The sequence below is a fragment of the Prinia subflava genome, chromosome 8, assembly GCF_021018805.1.
Source record: "Prinia subflava isolate CZ2003 ecotype Zambia chromosome 8, Cam_Psub_1.2, whole genome shotgun sequence".
NCBI lineage: Eukaryota > Metazoa > Chordata > Aves > Passeriformes > Cisticolidae > Prinia > Prinia subflava.
Genome location: NC_086254.1, coordinates 10,764,885 through 10,791,189, shown reverse-complemented (window position 1 = coordinate 10,791,189; position 26,305 = coordinate 10,764,885). Strand labels below are relative to the sequence as shown.

The 26,305-nt window shown below is 52.9% G+C and overlaps 1 protein-coding gene across 1 annotated transcript in view; it reads left to right on the top strand.

Moving 5' to 3' along the window:
* The first annotated feature begins 493 nt into the window (after window positions 1-493).
* The window catches only part of MNT (MAX network transcriptional repressor), a 31,162-nt gene continuing 5,350 nt past the window's right edge, over window positions 494-26,305 (top strand). The window contains exons 1-5 of the mRNA XM_063402959.1: window positions 494-679; window positions 9,016-9,580; window positions 11,663-11,704; window positions 12,391-12,502; window positions 25,403-25,595. Coding sequence (XP_063259029.1) covers window positions 607-679; window positions 9,016-9,580; window positions 11,663-11,704; window positions 12,391-12,502; window positions 25,403-25,595 — 985 coding nt within the window. The 5' untranslated portion in view covers window positions 494-606. The remainder of the gene's footprint in view (window positions 680-9,015; window positions 9,581-11,662; window positions 11,705-12,390; window positions 12,503-25,402; window positions 25,596-26,305) is intronic.

Here is a 26,305-nt window from a genome sequence, read left to right as displayed (position 1 = left end):
CAGTCCCGGACCGGGGGCGCCCGGGGAAGCCCCGCCGGAGGCGCCGGGCCCGCACGTGCGCGGGGCGCGGCGGGCGCGGCCCCTTTAAGGCGCGCGGCGGCGCGGGGCGCCCATGTGGAGGGCAGCACGCGTGTTGTGCTGCGCGCCCATTGGCCCGCGCGCGCTGACAGCGCGCCCCGGGCCGCGAGCGCACTGCGGGGGGAGCGCCGCCCGCAAAACGCGGCGCCCGGATCGCGCCGCCGCCGGACCGGCCCGGCCGCCGCCACGTCTCGCGCCCAGCGCCCGCCCCGGGGCCGGCCCGGACCGCGCCCGCCCCGCGCGACCGGCGGGGCTGCGGGGCCGTGCCCGCGCGTCCTCGGCTCGGGCCGGCCGCCGCGTCCCGGCGCGCGCCGTCCCGTCCGGGCGGCGCCCGGCGCTCCACTCCACGTCTTGGCGCCGCCCGCCGCGTAGTAGCGGGGCCGCGCCAGCGCCCGCCTGTTGTGTTTCTGTTGCCACCCGCCATCTTGTCGCCAGCGCTGCGGCCGGCGGGGCGAGCCCGGGGCGGCGCGGGCGGGGCGGGCCCGCGCTCCGGGCGGCGGCGGCGGCGGCAGCGGCCGGGCCCGCGCCATGAGCATCGAGACGCTGCTGGAGGCGGCGCGGTTCCTGGAGTGGCAGGCGCAGCAGCAGCAGACCGCACGTGGTGAGTGACCGTCCGCCCGCGCCTCACGGGACCGCGCCTGACAGCCCCAGCCGGCCGGGGTTACACGGGCACTGGCACCGGGGAGGGGGTGGGGGGGGCACCGGCGCGGGCTCTGCGCTGCCGGCGGGATCCGGCCCGGGGAAACTCGGGACGGGCGGGGCAGTGTCAGGGCACGGGGGGGATTCGGGGACAGCGCGGCGGGGGCTCCGTGCGGGCGGGGCTGCCCCCGGCCGGGCCCCGCTCCCGCCGGGGGCGCCGCCGCCCCCGCCCCGCGCGCTGCGTGTCCCCGGCCGGCGGGGGGGCGGGGCCTGGCGCGTCACTCGCTCGGCCCCGCCCGCCACCACGTGCGCGCGGCCCCGCCCCGCGCGGCCCCTCCGGGGGCTGCGGGACCCGCCCGGGGCGCGGGAGGGGACGGGGGAGCCCCGCGGAGCCGCCCGCGCCCCGCGCCGCTCGGGCCGTGCGGCCGCCCCGGCCCTCCGGCAGCGGCGATCCGTGCCCCGGGGGCCGCGCAGCAGCGCCGGGCGCGGCGGGGCGGTCGCCCGTGCGTGGCTGCAGGACGGCGGGACGGCGGCGCCGGCCCCGCTCCCGCGGCGGCCCCCGCGCGGGGACTCGGGCGGACGTGCGGGAGCGGCGCTTTGTGCCGCCGCCCATTGTGCCGGTGATGAGTCACGCAGCAGACGGGGGATGCGGTGATGAGGGCCGCGCAGCGCCGGGAGGATTCCCCAGCCCGGAGCACACCCCCGCATTTGGAGATGGCAGGCGCCTGCCGGGTGGGTGACAGCTCCGGTGCTGCTTCCCAGCCCTTGACAGTCCCTTACCAGCGCCAGCCCAGTGCTGGCTCCGGGCTCACAGGTGGCGGCTGTGCTGAGGGCACAGCGGTAAAACACCCGGGGCCCGGCCGCCGCAGCCTCCTGGGTTTGTCTCCTGCCACTGGGCGATAACTTCCACTCCATCCAGCTGCCCTGCGCTGTGGGAGCATCTTGTGAATGGGTCCAATAAGCGATGCTCCGGGTCACAGAGCGGCAGGAAGGACCTGGCTTGTGCTGGACAACTTCTGAGGCAGGAATTACTGCTGAGCCTGGTATATAGGCAAAGTAACACAGCAAATAAAAGACATCATGCAGGTTTCTCAGCTCCAGGAGCAGCTCACAGGGCTGTGTGGGGATGTGGTATTACACAAAGCCTGCTGTAGGCTGGAGCTGCCTCCACGAGCGTGCCCTGGGCTCTGGGTGCTGCTGGGGGCCACAGTCACCCTGTCTGCTGCACAGACACATCAGGGCTGGGCTGCTTGCAGGACCAGCAGCGTCAGTGCAAACGTGGCCACTTCAGGGAAGTCTAAACACCAGGAAGACTGTGGCACGGGAGGGAGGAGCCCTGCAATGACCTTTGGGTGGTAGGAAGATGTCAGGGGAGAGCACAAGCACGAGAACAGCTGGGAAAGACTGGGGAGTAATGAGTAAGAGCTGTAAGACTGGGTTGGCCTCCTTGCCTTGCCTTCTTTCTCTCCTCCCCCTTGAAATCATGTTCTGAAGAGTGTTATGGTCTCTGTTATACCCCTAGTTACACTATGGAACTCCAGAGGTCCAATATGGCCTGAAAATCAATCCATTTTGGGAACAGCATTAAAAAATATGTACTGAACTCATCTAAGGGTTACTGGGTCTGCAGCTGACAGCAGTGCCTGCTGCTGCTGTAACACTCTTGCTATAAGCATGTGCCTTTCAGGCATGAAAACACTCATTTTCATGGGTACAGACCCACAGCCTGGAGTTCTTTCAGAAGATTTCAGTATGATGTTGGGATGCATTTCCAGAAACCTTGTGGGGCTTTTTGGCCGCTGCTGGTTTCTGTCTCACCAGGGTGCACACACGGGTACCGAGCATCTCCAGGGCTGTGTGGCCTCGGCCTTGGCCTCACTGGTTGCTGCAGGCAGCACACCCACCCGGGTTTCCTTCTGGGGTGGTTAAAGCACCTCCCAACACACAGTGTGAGTTTATCTATTTCCAGAGGCTTCCAGGTACAGGAGAGCTGCACTGCATTTCCAAGGACAACGGTGCCATAGTGACATGCTTCTTCTGACAATTAGACTTCAACTTTAGGAAGAGCCTTGCTCTGTGATATAGCAATGTCTGAATTTTGGGGGTGGCAAGGATAATTGTCACGAGATTGAAGGGATAACTGCCTTGGTGCAGCCAGTTCAGATGATGGTGGTGACTCCCTGTTTTGATGGACAGATACCCTTGATTCTTCTCTTTTTCAAGTATGGAGATAGGGTTCTAAAGGGTAATCTGCACATTTCCATTCATCTCCTTGAGAAGAAGGCTGGCTAGAGTGAGTAGCAGCCCTGGGATGAAGGTGCAGCAGTGAGCCTTTGTTCTCATCACAGGATCGAGGAATGTTACCTGGAGCAAACATGCTTACCTAACAGGCTGGCTGTTATCTGCCAGATCCAGTTTTGCCATGACTCACTGAACTCACTTCACCTGTCTCTGCTCCCTTGCTGGCTGTGTAACACACGAGCAGAGTGTGTGCCGGCTGTGTAACACATGAGCTGTAACACATGACTCAAAGCAGCCTGCAGAGAGCACTTGCCAGCAGTGGATGAAGTGGGGTCGGAAGAGTTTCTTCTGAGGACACATCTGTGGGCTTTTTGGTCTGTTTTAAGGATACATAGTCTGTTTGTAATACTGTTTGTTAAGTCAGTTCATGTTTACTGTTCTTTTCCAACCTGTACATTTAAGACACGTCATGGTTCACTGTGTTGCTGCAGTGTGTGCCTCTGTCCCTGGGCCAGAAGCAGGGACAGTGGTGTCCTCATGTGCGTAGGAGCAGGTGGGTTGGGTCCTGCCTGTCAGCAGTGCCTCTTTTTACTCTGAACTGTGACACAGAAGCTGTTCAGCTGACTGATAAAAACCTGAGCGCATTACTTTGTCTCCCTGTCTCTTAAAAACGCCAATGTCTGCTGGAAAAGCACAGGCCTGTCTTGTGTAGGACAGCTCACCTGCTTGGGTGCCCAGGTGAAACTCCATGAATGGTGGAGCAGAGTCATCATGTGCTGTTGGAGCCCACTTGTCCTGTCAGAGCCAGTGTTTTCCTGCACTTTATCCCAAATGCCACAGACAGGTACAACAGGAGCTGTACATCCCTCAGCCCGCCAAGCTGCGGTGCTGCCGCCGTGGCAGTGGCGCGCTCGGCGTCCTGGCGACATGATGGTCCTGGGGTTTCTCTAGAGATGAGGCTCTTCATGGTGGTTTTACTTTTTTAGCAGTCTTGATCTGTTTTCCTTTTAGTGCTGCTAAATCCTCACCCTTTATTTCTTTCTTCTGTCCACAAAGAGTTAGTAGTAACTAAAGTGCAGCTAAAATTACTCTGGAGCTGATTCAGGGTTTCATTTAAGCACTGGAATAGCTTATTAAAGCACAATGTAGATTATCTGTAGAGACTGGAGAAGCTGTTTTTAGAAATGTCTGTCAGGTATTTATTTAGTTATCATTGATTCTTCTTTGGGGCTTGGGAGATGAACTACTTCAAGATTTCTTGAGGGTCTTTCCCCGCCTTGTTCCAGAAGCTGCAATGGTTTTGTTGAAAGTAAATGCTTCCTTGTAAGCCATGTGTCTCCATGAAGTACTAATGAAGTATGTGCTCCCTAGATTTTATCAGGCAAGAGGATCGCCTTGTCATTTCTCTTAATTGATTTCAGGTTTGGATGCCAAGGTCACTGGTTTTACTAATGGTCTGTACTGGTCAGTGCTAAGGAGGAATAGTTCACATGAAGGCTGATTTTCCTTTGCCTTTAGACATATGACATAAAGCTGTCATCATCCTCTGGCTGAGAAAGTGGAGATCTGAGTGTTGTAGTGAGTGGTGACCCAGTCTGCAGATAAGGTGTGAGCATGTGACAGCAGTGGCAGCGCAGCAAGATCGCTCAGCAGGGAGAGTGTCAGGTAGGGGTCTCTGAACCCCCTACCGCCAGGCAGACTGGCTTAGCTCTTGCTCCTCTGGAGTGTATTGTGAACCTCTGAGTTCTGGCTGTGAAGCATTTCAGGTTCCTTTGTGAACAGTGTGCTCCTGAAACACAGTTGAGTTGGTCTCTGAGGTGCCAGCAAGGCCCAGCGTGTGTGAGGAGGGGAGGGCATGGGAGCGTTCGGTGTCAGGCTGCAGTCTGAGCACAGCACTGAGCAGCAGCGGCGGGTGGCCGTGTCACCCAGTGTCACTGGGTGGGTGCCTGGCAGCCAGCTCTGTGCTCAGGGCACGGCCAGGAGCCCAGAGGGCTTTGGGAAGCAGTGCCATGTGTTGGGTCTGCCATGTTACTGCTGAAGAAACTATGGTGCCAAGGGGTAGATACCAAACTGTGAAGTTTTAGCTAAGATGGGAGAGAAAAGTGGGACTTGTGCTGTTGTCAACCAAAATTCAGAAGGATTCAGAAAAGGGTCTTGATTTCAAAGGGTTCTCAGTCCTGCAGACTTTTTCCTGGGCCTGGAAGTGCTTGTGGCTGTGTGCTGCAGCCTCTGGTGTCAGCAGCATTTGCTGTGACTCAGAGCTTGCTTGGCTGATGCTGAGCTTTGCTGGGCTCCAGTTCTGCTGACTGTTCTTATCTCCCCCTTCCTGGTTTTCCCTGCAGAGTCAGGGACCTGCAGAAGCAGAAACCAACCTCCAGGCTGCAGCCTGCCCTTCCTCTTGGTACGGCTGTCCCCCTCCAGGGCAGCCGTGGGAGTAGTAAATACTTGGAGACTCTTCTGTACCCATCACTTTCTTGGTAGGAGCCTGGAGTGATTCCTCAGGTGACACTGCTGGAAATCCAGTGTGAGCAACACCCAGGGCACTCCTCTCCAGGGCTGTAGCAGTTCAGGGTATGCAGGATAAGCTCCCAGAAGTGTTGAATGATTCAGAAAAACACTTCAGACCATTCAGAAAATGGGCCACAGAACTGCCTCACTGTTCCTGGAGTTAGAGGTGTTCTTCATTGAGCACACACAGAGGGAGGATGCTTGGCTATGCAAAGGCACACGCCCTTGATAAACTCTTGGTACTGATAGTGTCCCTAGTGACAGGTAGGAGCATTCAAAGGGCACTGACATCCCTTAAGGCCTGCTCTTCCAGCACGGCTCCGGGAGGCTGGGGCCGTGCCCGGGCTGCCGCAGGCCCACGCTGCCGGCCCGAGGGCACGTGCGGCTCTGCCCGCTGCTCCCTGGCTGGCGCTGGCAGCAGTGCCTGTGACAGATGGGTGGCATTTCCAGGACGGGCAAAAGCAACGAGATATATTTAAACCCTGCAGATTATTAGATAACAAAGAGTGCCTGGTACTGTGTACTCCTGGACCATCGAGGCCCTAAAATAGCACCAGGCCACCGGTCAGGGGTGCTGACCCTGTTCCTGTGTTCTCCCAGGACAGGAGCTGCTGTTCTGTCCCACGGCTGCCGGTGTTGCTGTCACTGCCTGGGTGGCATGGCCAGAGACCTGAGGTGCCTGCTCTCGCCATGTGAGCCTGCTGCCAAGCACAGTGGTGTGGGCAGGGTGGGATTCCAGGACCCCTCATGCTTGGGCTGTGGTTCAGACCCCCTGGGGCTTCTCAGGACTGGTTCCTATGGTTTGTTCTGTCCTCAGTCCCCTTGATAAGAGTGTGAAGAATGAGTGGAAGTTACACATAATTTTGAGGTGCACCTTTGGATTCAGCTGTCCTCTTGCCCAAGGGGATGTCCTGAGCCTTGGCTGCTTTCTGTGTATGGGCTTGCAGGAGATCCTGTGCTAAATGTGCCACAAGGGAAGGAGTGAGCCTTGCATGTGTCAGGCATGTGTCTGAGCACACAGCACGTTGATCACCCATCCTGAACGGTGACCAAATGTGGGTGAGCTTCCTTCAAATGGGAAAAAAGAGCTTGGAGGGGCTTTCTTCAAAGAGTGTCTTTGGTTTTGTGCAGGGTGTGAGTGCAGAGCGAGCCAGAGATAGATCTCCACCACCCAGTGGAAGGATTTCTGTCCAGTGAGGTGTCTCAGGGCCCTCCAGTCCTTTCGCTGAGGTTGGGAACATGGGTCCTTTCTGTCTGTGGGTACGTCAGACCCAAGAGGACAGTGGCTCTTCAGTGTTAGATTTTGGCTGAAAAAAAAGTCCTTGCAATAAACTCTTTAGCTCAAGGGAGCAACACGAAAGGCCTTGCTGGCAGGTTGTCAGCAGCCTGAGGGCTGCACCTGCTTCCAGAGACATTAGATAAATACTTCTGATCAGTAATGCCTGCTTCACCCTTGCTTCCCTGTTCTCTCCCTTCCCCGGTGAGTGTTACTGGCTGCAGGAGTTCCGCTCCCGCACGGCCGCGCTGCCGGCGGGGCAGAGCTCGGTGTCCTGGCTGCATGCTCTGCTCTGCTCTGCTCTGCTCTGCTCTGCTCTGCTCTGCTCTGCTCTCCTGGGGCCGTGTCACCTCCAGCAGCCCGGGCAGCTCCTGCTGTCCTCACCAGGCCCCGGCACGGCCAGGGCTTCCCATTAATGACTCCTTTGCTGCTGCCTCCTCTCAGTGTCAGTGCAGTCTGAAGTCCGGGTGCAGGTGTGTGGCTTTGGTCTGGTGTGTGCCTGGAAGGTGCCGCTCGCTCGGCCGCTCTCTCTGTGCCCGGGTGCCGCTGCGGTGGCCGGACGTGCTCAGGGAACACCGTGAGTCAGCAGGTCCTCGGGGTTGGGTTTCCTCATGCACCCTGTGCCAGGGCCATTGCATTGGCTCTGGCTGCAAACCAGCAGCAAAGTGGAGCAAAAGATCTGCACACAAAGGGCTTTTCTTTATTTTTTATTAATGTTGTTCAACTGAACCATTCTGAAATTGTCAGTAGCTAAGATTTGTGTTTGCATCAGGGGATTCCTGCTGGGTTTTTTGCCACCCTGTGCTGCTTCTCTTCTTTCTTTAAGGAACTGTTGATAATACCCTGAAATATTTTGAGAAAATACAGAGAAATGCAGCTTTAAGGCTCAGCTGCTGCTTAAGCAACCTGCCTCCCGTTGGAGTCAGTCAGATGTTCTGCTCATTCACTCCTTACTTGTGGTGCAGAAGTTGAATGAAAACTTTGGATTTGAGTCTCGGGCAGCCCTCGGAAGAGTGCTGTATGGATCTGAAATCCTTCCTGATGACAGAATTTCATGTGGTGCTTTTGTGAGTGCTGCAGGGTCAGAGCCTGGGGCTCTGGATCAAGTTCTAGCCCCAGTGCTAGATCTTGATCCAGAGGGTGATTTCTCTGTGTGTGGGTTCAGGACAGTGTTTACCTTGGCAGCTGCCTGCTTGACCTGGCTCCTGTGCTCCTGAGGGAGGTTGGGGTGTGTTTGGGCTCTTGCTACAGCTGAACTTCAGGAAATTGTGTCAGCTGAATCTGGGTCGGTGTTGCTGTGCGGTCACACGTACCAAAGGGCATTCAGAATCAGGAGTAAGAGTTTTGTTCCCTTTGTTGCTCTGTGTAGTTTTTGCACTACGCCCCTCAAAATCAAAGGATGGGTTAGAAAGTATCCCAATAGTGGCAGGGCCCCTCGGGGGTGCAAAGGCTGGGCAGCTCTGTACCTGTGTGTTCCACTTGTTATGGTCAATACAGATTCTCTTGAAGATCACTGGGGAGTTGAACATAACCTGGTAATTCCAGGTGGCAGTATACATGCTCTTCTCTCTAATTTCCCAAGTATGCATTCTGACGTCAGTGTTTCAGTCAAGCCCAAGCTTCTCCTGGAAGAGGCTCTGTTGGGATGTTTCTTAGAGCTTCCTCTGAATTGCCTGATATTGGTGACTATATAAGAACACCCAACTGTCCACGACTTTTGCCTAATCCCTCCCTTGATAAAATACGGTTTTATTTTCCAAATGTTTGTATATTACTGCACCACTTTTTGTTGCAGCTCCTCAGAGGCTGTCAGGAGCGGAACTGCTGAGCCTCACGGATGGTGGGTTTGGAGATATTTGATTAAGGCTGCGCAGTGTCTAGATGCCAGGGCCACTGGCGCCACAGGACTTGTATAAATAAATTTTGTTTGTGCCGTGTTCACGCAATTAAAGCCAGAGTCCTGGATTGCATTTGATGAGGTTTATTTTGCTAGTCCGGCCACACAGATTTCATTTACTTTGTCTGGTGTTCTAAACACCTATAGGAACGTACACACGTCAAAGCCAAATTTAAGAGCTTGATTAAAATCTGCAGCAGTAAAGAGGTGCCTTGATGTGTTTGTATCAGTGCAGTGTCCATTGAGCTGGGATTTACTCAGGATCGTATTTTACCAGGGTATTTTAACTTAAGGATCCCGCCCCATGCTGGTTGTAGGCTGCACCCAGGGAAAGTCAGGGAAGCACCATTGCTCACTCTGGGTGTTTCTCTTTCAGAGGAGAATGAGAAGCATGAGAAGCTCTGCCTGGAGAGGGAGCAGGAGCAGAAGAAGGCGGGCAAGGCCAGCGTGCCACGGGCCAACAGCACCCTTTCCCCAGAGGAGCCCCGTAGCGAACTGCTGGTGCCCATCTCCCCGCCGGGCCCAGTGCCGCTGCCGCCGCCGCCCCTGGCAGCTCCCATTTCAGTCATTCCCATCCCTGTTGTCACCAGTTCCCCCCAGCAAGCCGCCCAGACCGCCCTGTCATCGCCGCCGCTCGTGCAGCGCCACCAGCCCCTGGTGAGCACTCCCAGCGTGCCCAAGGAGGCGCCGTCGGTGGCGCCGGTGATCCAGCGGCCGCCGGGCCCGCACCTGCCGGATGGGAAAGCCGCGACCCCGCCGTCGGGCAGCCCCAAGCAGCTGCAGCACTACGCGGCGCCGGTGCTGGCCATCTCCCAGCACCATGTGGTGCCGCAGCCCATCCAGCCCCTGCAGCACCCGGCCGCGCCCGCGCCGCTCGGCGCGCTGAAGCTGGCGCCGGCGGACGACATGAAACCCATCGAGCTCAAGAAGAGAATTGGAGGGTGAGTGTGCTGTGTGCGTGTGGGTGCGTGTCCAGGGGGGACCGAGCAAAGCTGCATCTCTCTGGAGAGGCTCCTGCTTGTGCAAGGTGTTGTCAGATCAGAAATACCAAGACCTGTGGATGTTTGATGTCTTTCAATTGCTGAGAGCAGGGTTTTTTACCTTGATGGGTTTTTATTCTCCTCCCTCACTCCACACTGTAAGATTCTGTATAAGGATTTTTTTTCCCCCTGGCCACAACTGTGTTAGGAACCAAGTCCCAACCCTGCCTGTCTGATCTCAAGTGGTATCTCATGTTATGTTTGGCAAAAGATCTCTGCTTGTACTGGTCAGGGAAATTAAAGTGTACTGCTGCTTGTGGGAGCTTTCTTGAAAACTGGAATGGGATCTCGGAGATGTTATTTTGAAGACAGAGATTACCTTAGTTGCTGTTGCAGTTTCTCAGTGCTGTAAGTGCTAAAGGCCTCCGGCTTGCTCAGAATCTTGCAGCTGGAAGGGGCTGAAGGCTATTTAGTCTGCCTCACCCTCTGACAGGACTTGTGGCTCTGATGTTCCTCCAGGTTAGTGTTTGTCTGGCTTGTTCTTAAGGACTTCAGCTGCTGGAGACCCTGCCTTCTCTGTAGGTGGTTGTTTCCAGACCACAGTATCCCAATAGGGAGTCTGGTATTACCGCTTGTGGACTGGGAGAACAAGCCATTCCCTTCTTTGCAGCAGTTTTACCTGTTTCCTTTGGCTGCTCAGTTTTCCTGCAGCATAAGTGACCTGGATCTGTTTGGTCTTCCCTCCTGGCTGTGCTGTCTGGGCCTCTGACTGTTCTCCTGGCAGTGAGATGTCTCTTGGCAGTGGTACTGGAGATGGTGTACGAATCCCATGGGGGCTGGAGGAGATGTATAGTGGACAGAAAAAAGGTTCATAATGTCCACTGGGGTGTAGAGATCCCAAAATGCATAGAAAGAAACAGCAGAAAAGTAATGTGGATAGAGTTTGTGAGGATTAAGGCTTTGGTAAAATGCCAGTGTAATTGCTCTAAGAAAATCGGGATCTTCAGAGCCTGTCTGCAGCAGGGAGGGTCTGTCAGTCTGTGTCACTGACGTTGTGTGGGTTCAGGGAGCTGTGGAGAAGGTTTCTGCCAGCAAGGGGGTACCAGGGCAGGCTGCACAAGTTTGGCTGCCTGGGCTGTGGGCAGTGGGATGGCTGCAAGTGCACCCACAAGACAGGGCTGTGCTGTCAGGCTGAGCTTTGCCCCTGGGAGGTGGGAGGGCTGTGGTGCCAGTGTGGGAGAGCACAGCATCACCACTGCATCCCCCCAGAATTGCTCCATAAGCACAGAAAAGATGTCTTTTTCAGCCTGTAAGCGTTTCTTGGGAGAATGCTGTCAAATATTTGTGACAGTTTATTAAATATTATTACCTCAATGCTCTGTATTTTCAGTCAAAGGCAAATAATTAGTTTGCACAGTGTAGAAAGGATACTTAAATCTCCACATCTGTTAATGTACCTTATCACCACTGGAGTTGACAGACTGAGGTAACATGTATTTGTTTGGCTTTTCGTAAAAATATTCCTCTGATTCCAAGAGTGGGTGGACTCAAACCCCAAAACCAGAAACTCACTCTGATTTTTCCTTGAGTAGTGACTGGAGTATTGCTTCATTCCATGTTTATCCTCAGTTATGTTGCTTCATGCACAGTAAAAACCCAAAGCAGTTGGAAGTGTCTGCCCAGTCCCATACACTTGAACCTGAAACTGTATAAACCTTGTCCCACTGGAGTGTAGATCAGAATCTGGGCTCTCTGGGCCTGTGCAAATACTTAAAATTCATACTTGGTGTCTTTCCTTGTTGTTGGTAGTAGCCGTGTCTGCATATGTACACACACATCACACGTGTTTGTATGTTCTGTGCGTTATGTGCACAATACTTAGTCCATCTGATGCACATGTAAAGTATATAGTGTTAAACCAGTGATATCTGAACACCTCTGCTGCTTTCGCATCTTGATATACAGACACTGCTGCAAGCACAGGTGCAAGGCAGGAGTTTTCAACTTGACACTGAGCTGATCTTTGTTCTCTTTGGGTTACAGGGTTGGGACCAGGGAAGTACATAATAAATTGGAGAAGAACAGGTGCGTAGAAAGCCAGGGGTTTGGGTTTTTTTCATTGTAATTCTCTTCCTTTTTTTTTTTTTTTTTGGCCTGTCATCTCTCAGTATTTGTTTGGCTTTGGTGAGTTTTTGTTTGTTTGATTGCTTGTTTTGTAAACAGATAACCTGAATAAAATTCTTCGTGAATTTTACTGAACCTTGCAGTATTGCTTGGCTTTCTTATAGCTCAATTCTGCATTTCTTACTTCTCAATATGTTCTGTTTAACTGCACCATTGCATCCCAACCACCCTGCAAAGCCCTGATCCTGCAAAGCAATAACAGTGCATAACAGCGTGACTCTTTTGATTTAGAAGGAGTAAAATACCCCAAGTCAGGGGTCAGCGTACAGTGCGAATACAGAATAAACGTCAGTTTCTGACCCAAGACTCCTATAAGCCTGACTAGCTAAATTGGAAGTATGGTGACAGGGAAAGCCCCAGCACAGTGAGATATTTTATTGAAGGCTGCACAGTTCCTGACAAAGCTGGGGTAGCATCCAGGGACAGTCTCTGCTGGCGTGAGCTGGCTGAGCCGTGAGCGTGCTGGGCTGCTGTGCACAGGTGTAGGTGCTTTGCTGGATTAGGGCCCCCATTAAGCTCTCCCCTCTGCTGGAATTGGTTTCTGGTGTGTCTCCTGGCAGCTGACGACCCACCTGTGTTTTCTTTAGACGTGCACATTTGAAAGAATGCTTTGAGACATTAAAGCGCAACATCCCCAACGTAGATGACAAGAAGACCTCAAACCTCAGCGTCCTCAGGAGTGCCTTGCGATACATCCAGGTACGTACGGCGCTCGCGGGGCTGGGGTCTGCAGGGACCAGAGCTGACTGGAGTGCAGAGGAAAGCGGGAGAGAAACTCCCCTTCTGGGAGTTCCAGGTTAACCACAAATCATCCTTACAAGCAGTGGTGATGGCAGGGAGAAGATAATTCGGATGATCTTAGAGATCCAGGCTGAGTGAACTTCAGTTTCTTATTTTGGGCTCAGGTGAATTTTAATATGTATGGTTTGGGGAGGTTTTCTGTTTGCTTAACCAAAGACAGATTTCTGTAAAGATACAGTATGTCTCCAAATTTTGATGAGATGGACATGTGAGTACAAGTCATTTGCTTGGAGGCAAGGAAAGCCTGGAATCTGAGATTGCAGCATGAAGCTGTAAGTGGACGGGACACTACCAGGAGTGAATCTAGGAGAAAGCACAGGCAAAAATCAGTTGTTTTTGTAGCTGGAGGGAAATAAGTGTTAACATTTGCTTGTTTAATGTTTGTGAAAGTGGTTAATGGTAGCACAGAAGAAATTGTTGTAGATTGTCCCCTGTGAATGTGAAATCAGTAGCATGTAATGCAATTAAAATTCATCGGGAAACTGGAAGAGTTGCTGCATGTCCGTGGCTGTCTTTTTCTGTCAGTTGGTGTGCAGTGCTGTCCGTCTCTGTCCGTTGGTCGGTGTGCAGGGCTGTCTGTCTGTCTGTAGGTGTGCAGTGCTGTCTGTCTCTGTCTGTCTCTGTCTGTCTGTCGGTGTGCAGTGCTGTCTGTCTCTGTCTGTCTGTCGGTGTGCAGTGCTGTCTGTCTCTGTCTGTCTGTCGGTGTGCAGTGCTGTCTGTCTCTGTCCGTTGGTCGGTGTGCAGGGCTGTCTGTCTGTCTGTCTGTAGGTGTGCAGTGCTGTCCGTCGGTCAGTGTGCAGTGCTGTCCGTCTCTGTCTGTCTGTCGGTGTGCAGTGCTGTCTGTCTCTGTCTGTCTGTCGGTGTGCAGTGCTGTCTGTCTCTGTCTGTCGGTGTGCAGTGCTGTCTGTCTCTGTCTGTCTCTGTGTGTCTCTGTCCGTCGGTCAGTGTGCAGTTCTGTCTGTCTGTCGGTGTGCAGTGCTGTCTGTCTCTGTCTGTCTGTTGGTGTGCAGTGCTGTCTGTCTCTGTCTGTCTGTCGGTGTGCAGTGCTGTCTGTCTCTGTGTGTCTCTGTCTGTCTGTCGGTGTGCAGTGCTGTCTGTCTCTGTCTGTCTGTCGGTGTGCAGTGCTGTCTGTCTCTGTGTGTCTCTGTCTGTCTGTCGGTGTGCAGTGCTGTCTGTCTCTGTCTGTCTGTCGGTGTGCAGTGCTGTCTGTCTCTGTGTGTCTCTGTCTGTCTGTCGGTGTGCAGTGCTGTCTGTCTCTGTGTGTCTCTGTCTGTCGGTGTGCAGTGCTGTCTGTCTCTGTCTGTCTGTCGGTGTGCAGTGCTGTCTGTCTCTGTCTGTCTGTCGGTGTGCAGTGCTGTCTGTCTCTGTGTGTCTCTGTCTGTCTGTCGGTGTGCAGTGCTGTCTGTCTCTGTCTGTCTGTCGGTGTGCAGTGCTGTCTGTCTCTGTGTGTCTCTGTCCGTCTGTCGGTGTGCAGTGCTGTCTGTCTCTGTGTGTCTCTGTCTGTCTGTCGGTGTGCAGTGCTGTCTGTCTCTGTGTGTCTCTGTCCGTCGGTCAGTGTGCAGTTCTGTCTGTCTGTCGGTGTGCAGTGCTGTCTGTCTCTGTCTGTCTGTCGGTGTGCAGTGCTGTCTGTCTCTGTCTGTCTGTCGGTGTGCAGTGCTGTCTGTCTCTGTCTGTCTGTCGGTGTGCAGTGCTGTCTGTCTCTGTCTGTCTGTCGGTGTGCAGTGCTGTCTGTCTCTGTCTGTCTCTGTCTGTCTGTCGGTGTGCAGTGCTGTCTGTCTCTGTGTGTCTCTGTCTGTCTGTTGGTGTGCAGTGCTGTCTGTCTCTGTGTGTCTCTGTCCGTCGGTCGGTGCAGCGCTGGGCTGGCTGCGGTGAGTGGGTCGCTCAGCCGGGCTGCAGCTGGTGCTCGCCTGGCGTGGCAGAGGAGGTCACGGTGACCTCGGGCCGTGCCAGCATCCCCCTGCACGTGTGTGGGGAGCACATGGCGAGCGCAGGGCCCGGCTGGCCGGGCTGCCGCGGGCAGCTGAGCTGGCACTGCCCCAGCGCCGCGCAGGCTGGCTGGCTGCCCCGCGGGCACTGGCCAGGCACGGCCCGTGACGCTGTGTGACCTCCTCGCCGCATCGCCTTCTCCTCCTCATCCTCTCTGGCAGCTGCTCAGGGAGTATCCCGAGCTCTGCTTTCCTTGGCAGGGACTGTGACTCAGTCACAGGATTCAGTTGTGCTAAAAACTTGAGCACTGTGTATTTGCCTGAAAAAAACCCAGCTTATTAAAAATCCGATTTGAAATTTCAGCACTCAAGAAACAAAAGTTGTCTTTCAAAAAATTTTTTACTGCAATTTGAATTTAGGTTTGATCTATTTCAACAAAACTAACATCTATCAGTGTGGGGATGGTCAGTGACCATGTGCCAGGCTCTGTGTGTTTCACTCACAGGCTCAGTGTTTCCCTTAAAAAGAGAACTGGAAAATTGTACAGAAGAGATTTAAAAGTAAAAGCTCTTACTCTCAGGATAGCAAAGTAGTTTTTCACTGAAGGAAAAAAAAAAAGCCCAAAAACCTCAAACCCAATGAGGAGCACAGCGCTGGCCAAAGCTCTGCACGGCGGCTGTTCTGCTCCTGCAGGCACTGTCACAGTACGCCGATTGTTGCAGCCTCTCTTCCTACAAAATCCTTCCTTCCCCCCTTCCCAGCTGGAACTTCTTAGAAACAGGCTGTTTGTTTCCTTGGCTGGATTTAAATATTTGTATCTGCATCAAATCAGATAAGTTAGAAAGTTAAATTCTGAACTTCCCATAGAACCATCATTTTAATTTGTCCTTGGACCTGGGCTTGTGCTCTGCAACAGTAAATTAGGATTTGCAATTAAGCACACTGTTGCACAAAAGAAATGGGGCCCAACGCAGCTGGAAGTTAATAATCCCTTTAGCTGGTGATTCAGCCTGAGGCAGTGTGGGCTGTTGTGCTGCAGCTCTCAGCTGAGGAGGGTGGCCCAGTGGGTCCAGCAGCAGAGTGGGCTCCAGACCCCAGCACACACCTCCAACCAGGTCTGTTACGTGAGCCACCTTGGCTCTTGTTCTGCACTTTCCCGCTTGCAAAACCTGGGTGAAAATGCTGGAGCCCTCTGGGAAGCTTGTAAGATGCGTGGAACAATGTGGAGAAAGCCACTGTGAGAATAAAATGCTGTTTGCACCGAGAGGGCAGAGCCTTGTGGCCTTGCTTGCTCCTGAGCAGTGTCCCCAGGTGGGAGACAGGCCTGTCCTCCCTGCAGCCCCTCTGTGCTCTCTCCGTGCCAGGGAAGGGGCAGCCCGGCACACAGCAGACACGGCTCGGCTCCTTCAGATTCTCTGAAGGATTCCTTCCCCCTAGGAAACATAATCATCTTCTTTGGAAGCTAACTGAAGCCCTTAAGCAAGACTGCTACTCTGTGTTCTCAAACTGTGCCTATAACTGTGGCACCTGAACACCCTCCAGTCTGGGGGGTTATTTTCTATTGTGCATTTAGTGTCAGATGACATCCAGGTGATTTGCTCACCAGGTGACACTGGGACAACTGGCTCACAGCCCAGCCCAGCTCGTCAGTCTTGGGTTGTGCTGCAGGTCCTGCTTGTTGGCCAGTTCCCCCAGTACAATTGGAATGCTGACTAAATAACAGTGTGCTTTCAAAATCTGAGATGTAGCTGAACTTCTGAGGGCATGCAGAAGGCAAAGAGTAGAAGTCTAGAAGGTGTGGAAGCAAGGCACTGATGTGATCCCAACCCCTGCACGTGCTGCTTGGTGTGGCAGAGGCACTGGGGGCTGCTGTGGTCCTACAGAGCTGTTTAGGCTCTGTTTGTGAAAGAGACTTCGCTTACAAATGCACTGAAGTCCTGGCAGCCCTGCTTGTGGTGTTAGAGACAACATGTAGCTGTGCTGAACTGAGGGTTTGTCTTTTAGTTTATTTATCAGTCACTTCATTGGTGCCTGAGCACAGTCATTCATCCCTGTCTGTGTGCAGAGGACCAGAACAAGACCAGTGGATTTTTGGGTGCCATAGCAGTGCTTGATTTGGGATTTGGATGTTAATGGGTGCAGAGGGCCCTGCAGCCATGCCAAGTCCTGGTGCACAGAGGTGCAGGACTGCAGGCACAAACACGCAGGTCTGACAATGGTTGTGGTTAAAGACCAGAACTCATTTACATTCAGGCACTGTTGTGACTGGATTATTGATCAAAATGCATAAACCAAACCGTGCTGCTGAATCCTGTTAAGTTCCCCACGTTGATGAGGATGGCTGTAACTGTTATTTTTTATTCTGTGCCAGCTATGAGACTCATCTGCTGTAAAACTTTTCTAGTAAGAGTCAGGTCCATCAGTACCTGCTGTGCTTCCCTCATGTGAGCAGCATTCACATGCCAAGCTGTGCTGCTTCATGTTGTTGACCTGACCTGATCCACTGATTCTATCTTGTCTAATTAGCCTGAATCTCAGTGCCAGTAATGAAGGCCTCCAGCATCCATAGGCTATGGTCATGCAATGTGGTGTCATCTGTAGATTTTAGAAAGTGATGAGAAAGAAGACCTTCAAAAAAACAATGTTTAAGGCCCTGCTGTTCCTCCAGCTGGAGCAGGACCTGTCTGCAGGGAGGCTCATCCAGGGAGCCAGCAGGGCATTTTTATTTGCAGATTGGCCACAAAACATATCCTGTAATAGTGATTAAAAATGTCCAGCATTTGGACCTTGTTGAGTGATTGTAAGCTGTTTCTTAACCATTGCCAAAAGGGATGGTGATTTTTTTTTTAAAGCATTTCACTCGGTACATGAGATTTTGGAAAGGGTGAATGAAATTGTAAATCTGTCAGTGTGTTTGTAATTGTCAGAGAATCCACACCTGTTCCACTGCTGTCATTTAAGTGGTACTTTGAAGAAGCACTCAAGGTTGTAAAAACCAAACCAGCCTGTAAGTGGATTGCAGCACAGGCTTTGGGAATGCTGCTGTGTGGTACTGGTGTGTTTGGGGGCTGTTGCTTGTTCTGGTTGCCACCTACTGTCAGAGCTGGCATGGGAGGGGAGACAGCAGGGCCCTAATGAGAGTAGTGATAACATTACTTACAGTAATAATTACAGCTTGGTTGCATGGGCTGCATTTTATGCGTGACACTGCAGAAGTCACTTGCCTTTGAAACACAGCAAAAGCCCCAAACAAACCAAAGGCAACCCCTCAGGCCAGCAGAGGAGCTCCAGGCCTGGGCGCAGCTCGGTGAGCAGCAGTGGCAGTGTGAGTTCTGTGGCACGGTGGGCACCGTGGCTGTGTGGCAGCAGCAGTGCAGACCCAGGCCCTCCAGCACAGACAGAGTTTCCACCTGGCACAATTCTGCTTCATGGCCTCACACAGGTGCTGGAGTCAGTTTGTGTTTAACAGCTGGGTATTTGTCCCACTGCCACCATGGCCCTGACAATGAGGGAGATGGATGGAGAGAAATCCTCTGGTGACCCAGATCTGCTCTGTGGGCTGTGGGTGGAGCTGCTGGCATGTGAGTAACTGGCACTGACCTCCTTAGATGGATGGGGAAACAGGAAGGAGAGGTGGTGCGGGAGGATGGCACCATTTTCTGAGTCACCTGGACCTCGGACCTGCTGCCGTGGTGTGAGGGAGTGGTTCTGTCAGAGCCCTTGGTGTTGGGACTGCCACAACTGTGTTTTGGGAGGTGTCACTTCCCTGCTCCCTGGACAGGGTCTCTTCAGGTGTGCAGCTTACCTGTGCCTGTTGGCTGAGCCATAGTGTAGGAACGGGAACAAAGGGAGGGCTGTACCCAGGACCCGTCCAAAACTCTGCCTTGGCTCCTGCAGCAGCTGCTCAGAGATGCCTGCAAGGAAAATATGGAAGTGCTGCAGCAAGTGGACATAGGGATAATGTGTCTGCTCAGAAATCTCCTCCTCATCTCTAGCAGACAGCTCCGGCTGTGGCTCCAAGGCAGAAACCTGCCTGTTGCCCTCTGGATCTGCTGCCCATGCGTCATCACAGAGGCTTGGGAGGAGCTTTGGGGTCCTGCATCCAGCAGTTGTGCTGTTAATAATAATAATAATCATAATCCCTTCTTGAGATCCAGAATGCCTCATTTCTGTTTGCAGAAAATGATGACACAATCTCAAAAGCATATTTTCCACAATTTGTTTTTCATTTCATTTTTTTTAATTTAAGTGCTGCAAAATTAAATTTGAAGTGAAAAATTCTCAAGTTTTAATTTCCCAAATTGTTTTGGTTTTCTTGGGATAATTTTCTAAGTAACAAACACACCCCAGTATTTCAGGTTCTTTGGGGCATCTGGAATCCACTGGAATGAGAAGTATCTCATTTATGTCCTGAACAACAGAGACTAGTTAAAAAATAAAAATAAGGAAAGCAAACTTAACACCAACTGATTGCAAGTCATACTTCAGTTATTTTAAATCTGAATTTCTTGTGTCCTTGAGAGTCATATCAAGGAATTAAACCAGATGTGTTCCAGTTGGTTGCTACTTTTTTTTGGTTGGTTGGTTTGGTTTTGGTTTTTTTTGTTCGGCTGGTTTTTTTTATTGTTGTTGTTAGCTGTTTGTTGTTTATTTTTTCTGAATTTATTTTTTGTCTTCCTGATTGCGATCGTTCCTCCCCTTTGCCCCAGTGACTGTACTTTGTCCAGAGCATGGTGCTCAGGAGGCTGACTGACAGGTCGGTGCAAACAGCCATGTTCCAGCCCTGGTTTTGATCACAGGTTATGGCCTGATGTCTTTTTTTGTCTGGAGGCTGAGGTGCAGTTATCAATGTGAAATGATACATGTAAATAGCATTGCGTGTTCTCATTTTCCGTCATTGCTCTGCTCCAGGCAGATTTCCTGTTCTGGGAAGTATTTCTGTCTAGAAGTTCACCCCTACTGCTGCAGGCAGGTTGAGCAGTGGTGGGTGGTGCCCACCCCACTGGGATCTGCTGCAGAGTGGGTGCAGGTGGGTGCAGCCTGTGGGTGCAGCCCATGGGTGCAGCGAGGATGGGCTCCTTCCCTCCAGTCCCCTCGTGCTGTGAGGGTGATGTCACCTCCCAGCACACAGCAGCACTCCCTGGCTGCTGTCCCCATCCAGGGCTGGGTCACGAGGCTGCTGGCAAACACCCGCGGCCTGGCCCTTGGGGCAGGGGGTCACACTCATCAGGAGTGAGGGACAGTCTCTGGTTCACCCTGCAGGCTTTACTTTGGTTTTGGTCCTGGTGTGAAGTCTGAGATCTTGGGAGGCTGAAGCTGGGGCACGAACACTGGGAGCCTGGAGTCCTTGTCCTGTGCCTCCCCCCCAATTTGCACAGAGGCTCTCCCCTCTCCCGGTCCTGGGGACTGGTCATGGTGAGACGCTCGCCCCGTTCTCCCAGTGCTGAGCAGAGGCTCCAGTGGCAGAGGCTGCAGTCAGGCGCAGCTGTGGGTGGTGGCAGTGCCAGGGTGGCTGCAGCACAGCGGTGACGTCGCTCTGTGCTGGCTGTCGTGCCCCACCTGTGTTTTGCTGTTGGTGGTACCGGGCCAGCACATCCGGCATCGCTGCGGGATCTCATCTCCTAAAGCTGCAGAATGGAGCAGTTGCCATGGAAACCATGGCTTTGGTTCCCGTGGCAACAGCCAGGGTTCACACTCGACGGATTCTCGCAGACACAGGGGCAGGTTGGCAGCGGGGCCTGCGGGCAGGGCCGGCAGTGGCTGCAGGGGCTGCAGGGGCTGCAGGGGCTGCAGGGGCTGCAGGGGCTGCAGGGGCTGCAGGGGCTGCAGGGGCTGCGGATGCCCCTGGTGCTGGCAGAACTGGCTCCTCGCCCTCCCAGCCCTGCAGGCGCTGCTCCGTCTCAGCAGCTCGGGTGGGACGGGGCCAGGGTTGGTGTCGCTGCTGTGAACAAACTGCTTGTGGCAGCTGAGGAATGTAGACAATTTAGCACCATTCCAAGCAGGAATGGCCAGAATTGAATGAAGTGATGGAAAATCCCCAAATCCTACAGGTGAGTGTGGTTCCTTGGCCAGTGGAGTTTTGGCAGCTGGGGCTGTTTGGGTTCCATCTGGGGCTCTGTGGGGACAGCTTGTTCCCCAGCACCTCTCTGGTCCTGGTTGGAATTTTTTCGGAGTCCGGCTGGTGGATTCTTGCTCCTGCTGTGAATCTCCTGCACCATGGCAGTCCCAGCAACAATAAGATCCTTTTCTTAGGATGTAGGGATTTTTTCCATTATGTATAGGAATCAAAGCTCTGTGCAGCAGTGGAGAGCACAACCAGCTGCTCTGGTCTGTGCTGGAGGTCCTGCAGGTCAGTGCAGTTCAGGATCACCCCTGGCTCAGCATGTCCCACTCTCTGGCACCAGCTGTGATCCCCAGAGCAGAGAGTTAAAGAATCTGGCTCAAAATTGCAAATCGCTCTCCTGATTACTCATTGATGAGGTATTTTCAATCAGCAAATGCCATGTAAGAGAAGAACAGAGCTGAAATATGCTTTGGAAAACCTCATCATCGAAAATGTGTTTTTAAGCTGCTAATAAAATGTTTATGAGGGGAGCTGTGTAATAAGGCCTTTTAAACCTCACTAATGCCAGCTGCAGGGCCAGCAGCATTCCTGAGGCAGGCGCAGGAAAGGCTTTGGGGGCATTATTTCCAGACCTGACATGAGAGTGAGCAGTTTAATTACAGACAGCTATGAAATGGAAAATTCTTCGCAGTGAAAAATTACTGTTGCTACACAAGGAGGGCAGGAGTTGGTGTATGGTTTGTTTACCAAATAATGACAGGGAGATGTGCACACAAGGACCAAATAGTGGCTCCAAAACAGCCAGGATAGTGGGCACAAAGTGGGGAAGAGTTACCACTGGAATTGTGTCAGACCTTTGCTATCACTGCAGTCATCTGGGCTAGCTTCAGTAATCCAGGTGGATAAAGGCTGCTGAGAAGCTGACAGGTACAGGAGGAGAATCAGATACTCTAGGGGAGCAAAAGCAATTTGTGGATTTTAATTTGGCTGCTGGTATTTAAATAAAAGATGAAGGGACTCACCACTGCCCTTGTGTCCTTGTCACTGCTTCCACCTGCTCGTGGAGCACCCCTGCTGTTCCCGGGGCAGTGGTGCCTGGCAGGGGAGGGTCAGGCCCTGCTGCAAAGGCCTCACTCAGCTTCAGCTCAGCAGAACTGAGTGTTCAGAGTGGGATGTCATCTGCTTTCACTAGGGCCAGCAGTTGATTTGCCATGCTTCCCAAGCATCCAAACCCATGGGTGGATTCACAAGAGTGTGAGGAAATCTATGATTTCTTCCTGGAGTAGCTCAGCTTCCCCCTTGGCTGGACCAGAGTTTGCTCTTTTAAGTGATGCTCATGTGGAATTTTTTTTTGAGTGCAAAAAATAAGAGTTCTGAAGTCATAGCTTCTGTAGGTTCCTCACACTGCAGTGGAACAGTTGCCTGGGCAACCAGGGTTCCCAATTGCTTAACAGGAAAAAAAGAAATGCTTCAATGATGGAGACACAGACGTAGGAAGGAGGGTCTGTGCTGGAGCCTGGTGCTTGCTGGAGCAGTCTGGGGTGGGCTCAGTGAGGTGCCACCCCCAGATTTGGGCTGTCCTCTGCAAACAGAACAGAGCTTGAGAGGCATGCCTGGCCTTCCTCAGGGCCAGCCCAGCCTGACCTCGCGCTGAGGAAGGGGGAAAACAAAATTGCAAGTTACTTCAGTGATTTTTCTGCTGTGGAGAAACAGGATCAGTATTTCATGTGGCAGGTTAAGTGTGTGTCCTTCAGGATCTTGACAAGAAGCTTAACTGTCATACCAGATGTGAACCTTGCCATGTCCTTCCCAGTGGCTGTGCAGGTGGGTCAGGTGGGAGCTCCTGCCCTGCACCTGGCCCAGGCCTCTGCCTTAATGACATTTCAGATCTTGAAGGAAGGGTGGTTGGGCATTTGTATAAATTTCTTTTATCAAAATTTAATTCTCAGTTACTTTGTTGTTTGTAGTTTTAGGGTCCCCTCTGCCCTTCTCAGTGCTACCATTACGTGCCCATTCTGTTGGAAAATTACAAAGGCTTGGGTTTGGGGGGAAGTGAATGTGTGGTTATATGTTATTTTAAAGTGTCTGGTTTTGTATTGCATGGGATCCATGGTGATAGTGCTGACAGAAGCTCTTGTTTTAGAAAAACATCCTGGGGCTCAGTGGGTGTCTCCAAAGGTACAGGGGCAGGTCAGTGACCACAGTCCCAGGGACCAAGGGTTGCCTGTCACTGTTGACTGACAGGAAGTCCTGGCACCTGATGTGGGCAGGATGATTTGCAGAAATTAATCTGTCAGGAGCCGATGCCAGGGAGCTGCGTGTGCCCGGGGCGCCAGGGCCGCGGTCAGGGGGCACGCAGGAGACGCGCGGCTGCTCCTCCACCGGCTGCGGCCGTGAGAGGCACAAAGGCAGAAGGGTCCCTGCGCCCTGTCCCTCCATGAATGCTCGTTTCTGCAGTGGGGCCAGGGCTGTTCGTGCTCCCAGGCTGAGCTCCCAGTGCAGGGCACACTCCCAGTCCCTGCAGAGCCTGGGAGGGGACTGCACCCAGGTGTACCTGCAGAGAGTGGGGCAGTACTTGGAGGGGAGCTCAGAGGAGGGGGAAGAGGGCTCCAGTTAATCTCACCCAGTTCATTATTAGGCCAGAGCAGCTCAGCCTGGAGATCCGTCTTTACCAAGTGAACTCCAGTGCATTGCATCCCAGAATAGGTTTTGAAAGATTACCGGTGCCTCCAGCCCATCTGCTGCTCCAGCCTCCCCAGCAGCTCCCCTTGGACAGCGCCCAGCCGTGCCGGGGCCCTGGGAGGAGATGCAGATCCAGCGAGGGGCTGCCGGGAGCTGGTGCCCAATCAAGGGCTGGGACTGCTGGCACTGAGGGAGGCAGAGCCCACGGGGCTGGGCTTGGACCAGTGCCATGTCCCAAAGCATGTGGAGTGCCTGCGGAGTGACATAGTGAACTCCCTGGCTCTCTCGGCGGGGAGACTCCTCCTGGTACTTGCTAAGGGTTTGCCTTCCTTCCCAGTAATTAAAAGTTTGTAACTAATTACCAGCTGCCCTGCTTATACTTGGTAGTAGTGCTTTCCCCCAGTGCTGGGAGTCTCCTCTCACAGCAGGGAATGAAGCCAAATCTGCTTGAATATGCGTGTGCTGTGCCCGCTGCGGTGCGGAGGCTGCTGCGGGGATTTCGCGCCTGCTCCTCCTGGAGAGCTGCTCTGTTCTGTCCTCTTGTGCCCTGCGTGGAGATGCTGCAGAGAGGGGCTGGGCTCATGTTTGCACAGCAGGTTTAGCCTCAGCCTTTCTTCCACTTGCCTCTTTCCTGATAGCAGTGAGGGGAAGATTCAGCCGGGTTCCATGCAAGTCGTCCTGCACGTTTACACTGATCCAGGAGCGCGAGCCTTCCTCGTCGCCTCCGCCTCCCCCTCCATCGCGTCTCCCCAGGGCCCTTCGCAAGGGGTCAGAGCACGCGCAGCACGGGGCTTTTCTGGGTCAGGCAAAACGCTTTGGCTGCACTCGATAGGGAGGAGACTTTGGAACTAGCCTGGGGATTTGGGCCTCAGCCACATGGGAATCTCTGGGCTACAGGTCAGGGCTGGTGCAGAGCCAGGATTCCAGGAGTCCCCATCCTCCCTTCCTGGCTGTCCCCATGGCGACCTCCCTGCAGTGGGCTGCAGGTCTGCTGGGCTTGCCCAGGCCGGAACTGTGGGATTGTGGTGTTGGCCTATCTGCTGCCTGCTTTGGCTTGAAAAGCAGCAGGAGAGAAAGAACTGCCCCCTTTGCCTGAAAACCCTCTGTTTTGAGGAGCTTTTAGCTGATCTGGGGGAGAGGAACTGTCTCCATTGACACACCTGCAGTGGTTGTGCCCTGCTAACACACATTGTTTGGCTCTTTTAAAAATACTTCCTTTATTGTTATTACCAGGACAAAGGTAGCGGCAGGAGCTGCCCTAATCTGCGTTGCCTTAGGCTGCATTAAAGGCTGGCTGAACAGGCTTTAAGGTCTTTCCCAGCAAACCTGTGAGCTACAACACCAGCAGAACTATTGAAAGGCATGAGGTCAAGCTCTGACTGTACTCATCCTGGAGAACCTGAAAGAGAAATAAAGAGATATGTTACGGAGACCATGAGCCTGGTCCTCTGCCAGGTGGGGGATTTGCTTTTGAGCTCAGTGCTTGCCAGCAGTGAGGGTATAGGAGCATCCGTGTGGGCTCCATGTGGCTGGTATTTTCAGAAGTGTGTGTGGGATTTAAATTCCCAGTGGTGAAATTTAACTTCAGAAAATGGACAAGTCTGTATGTGGTTTTACAGATTTCACCTGATTTTGTCTCTTTTATGCATACAGTAAGTATGGCCCTGTGCTGGGAGACCAGGTCTCTCACTGTGCAGTGCTACACTGGCTGAAAAACCTCACAGAACAGGCCTTAGAATAGTTGATCCCCCTCAGGTGTGTGTGGTTGTTGGTTCTACCATCCACCATCTCCTGTAGGTCAGGGGCTCTTGGTGTGGTGTGTGTTGCTTGGAAACTCATCGATACTTGGGCTTTTTCTTTCCTTCTAAGCATTTCAGTTTTGGGGGCTGATCAGTTTTCCCTCAGAAAGCAGAAAGCCTTCAATCAGAGCAATACTTTATTGTGCCTGCTCTTGTCCTTCCCTTTTTTGCCTGCATTTCGAAGGTGTAAATGTAGCTAAACACATTTTACACCAGCATAACTGGCAACATAAAATAATGAGCTGTGGACATGCGAGTGACCAGATTAGCATAGATTATTCTTATCTTTGTTCTCATTATATTTCTTTTTCTTTTCTCTGGCTTTAGACTTTAAAGAGGAAGGAGAAAGAATATGAACACGAGATGGAGCGGTTGGCGAGAGAAAAGATCGCGACCCAGCAGCGGCTGGCAGAACTGAAGAACGAGTTGAGCCAGTGGATGGATGTCTTGGAGATTGACAGAATTATTCGACAGACAGTTCAGCCAGAGGATGACCAGGCATCTACCTCGACAGCATCAGGTACCCATAATGTTTCTCTTTTTTTTGTAATCATCATGGAAGGTCATTGACACAGTTACATTGAGGTGGTGGGGATTTTTATTTAGCAGCATCAGGGTTTCTTTGCATTCAGAAAAAAGTAAAAGGTTTTGGAGTGTTTGTAATGATTGATATTGTTAATAACACACTGCTGCTCATGCAAAGTAAACTGAAATTTGTGCATCAGTGTCAGGTAGATACAAAATGCAGGTTTGCACATCCAACCTCATTGTGGAGATAAATCCCTGCTTTCCAAATTTAGCTTTTTTCTTGCGCAGCTCTGCAGCCATGCTCGTTAGAAGTGGGCATCGTGGTGTATATGTGTAGATGTGGGAGGGTGTTCAGCACATATAGAAGAAGGATTTGGTACAAGGAGGATCACCAGAGCATTTGAACAACTTAAGGAGCCTTCATGTTGTGTGAGGAGGATTCACAGTGAAGATGAAATTACACTAATGGATATCTGCAGTTCCAGTGAGAAGTTTCTGTGAGATAGGAGAGTGCATGCTTCTCTCCACACCAGAGATCTGCAGCAGGAAGAGTAGGCAGTCTGTGGATATAGAGCTTTCCAGAGACATGGAGGATCCAGCAGAGCATAACCGTTCACAGCAGTTCCTTCAAGTCAGCATTTGCTCTTGGCATGCCAGGCAGACGATACCGCAGGTTCTGGGAAGGGAAAGCCCGAGTTTGTT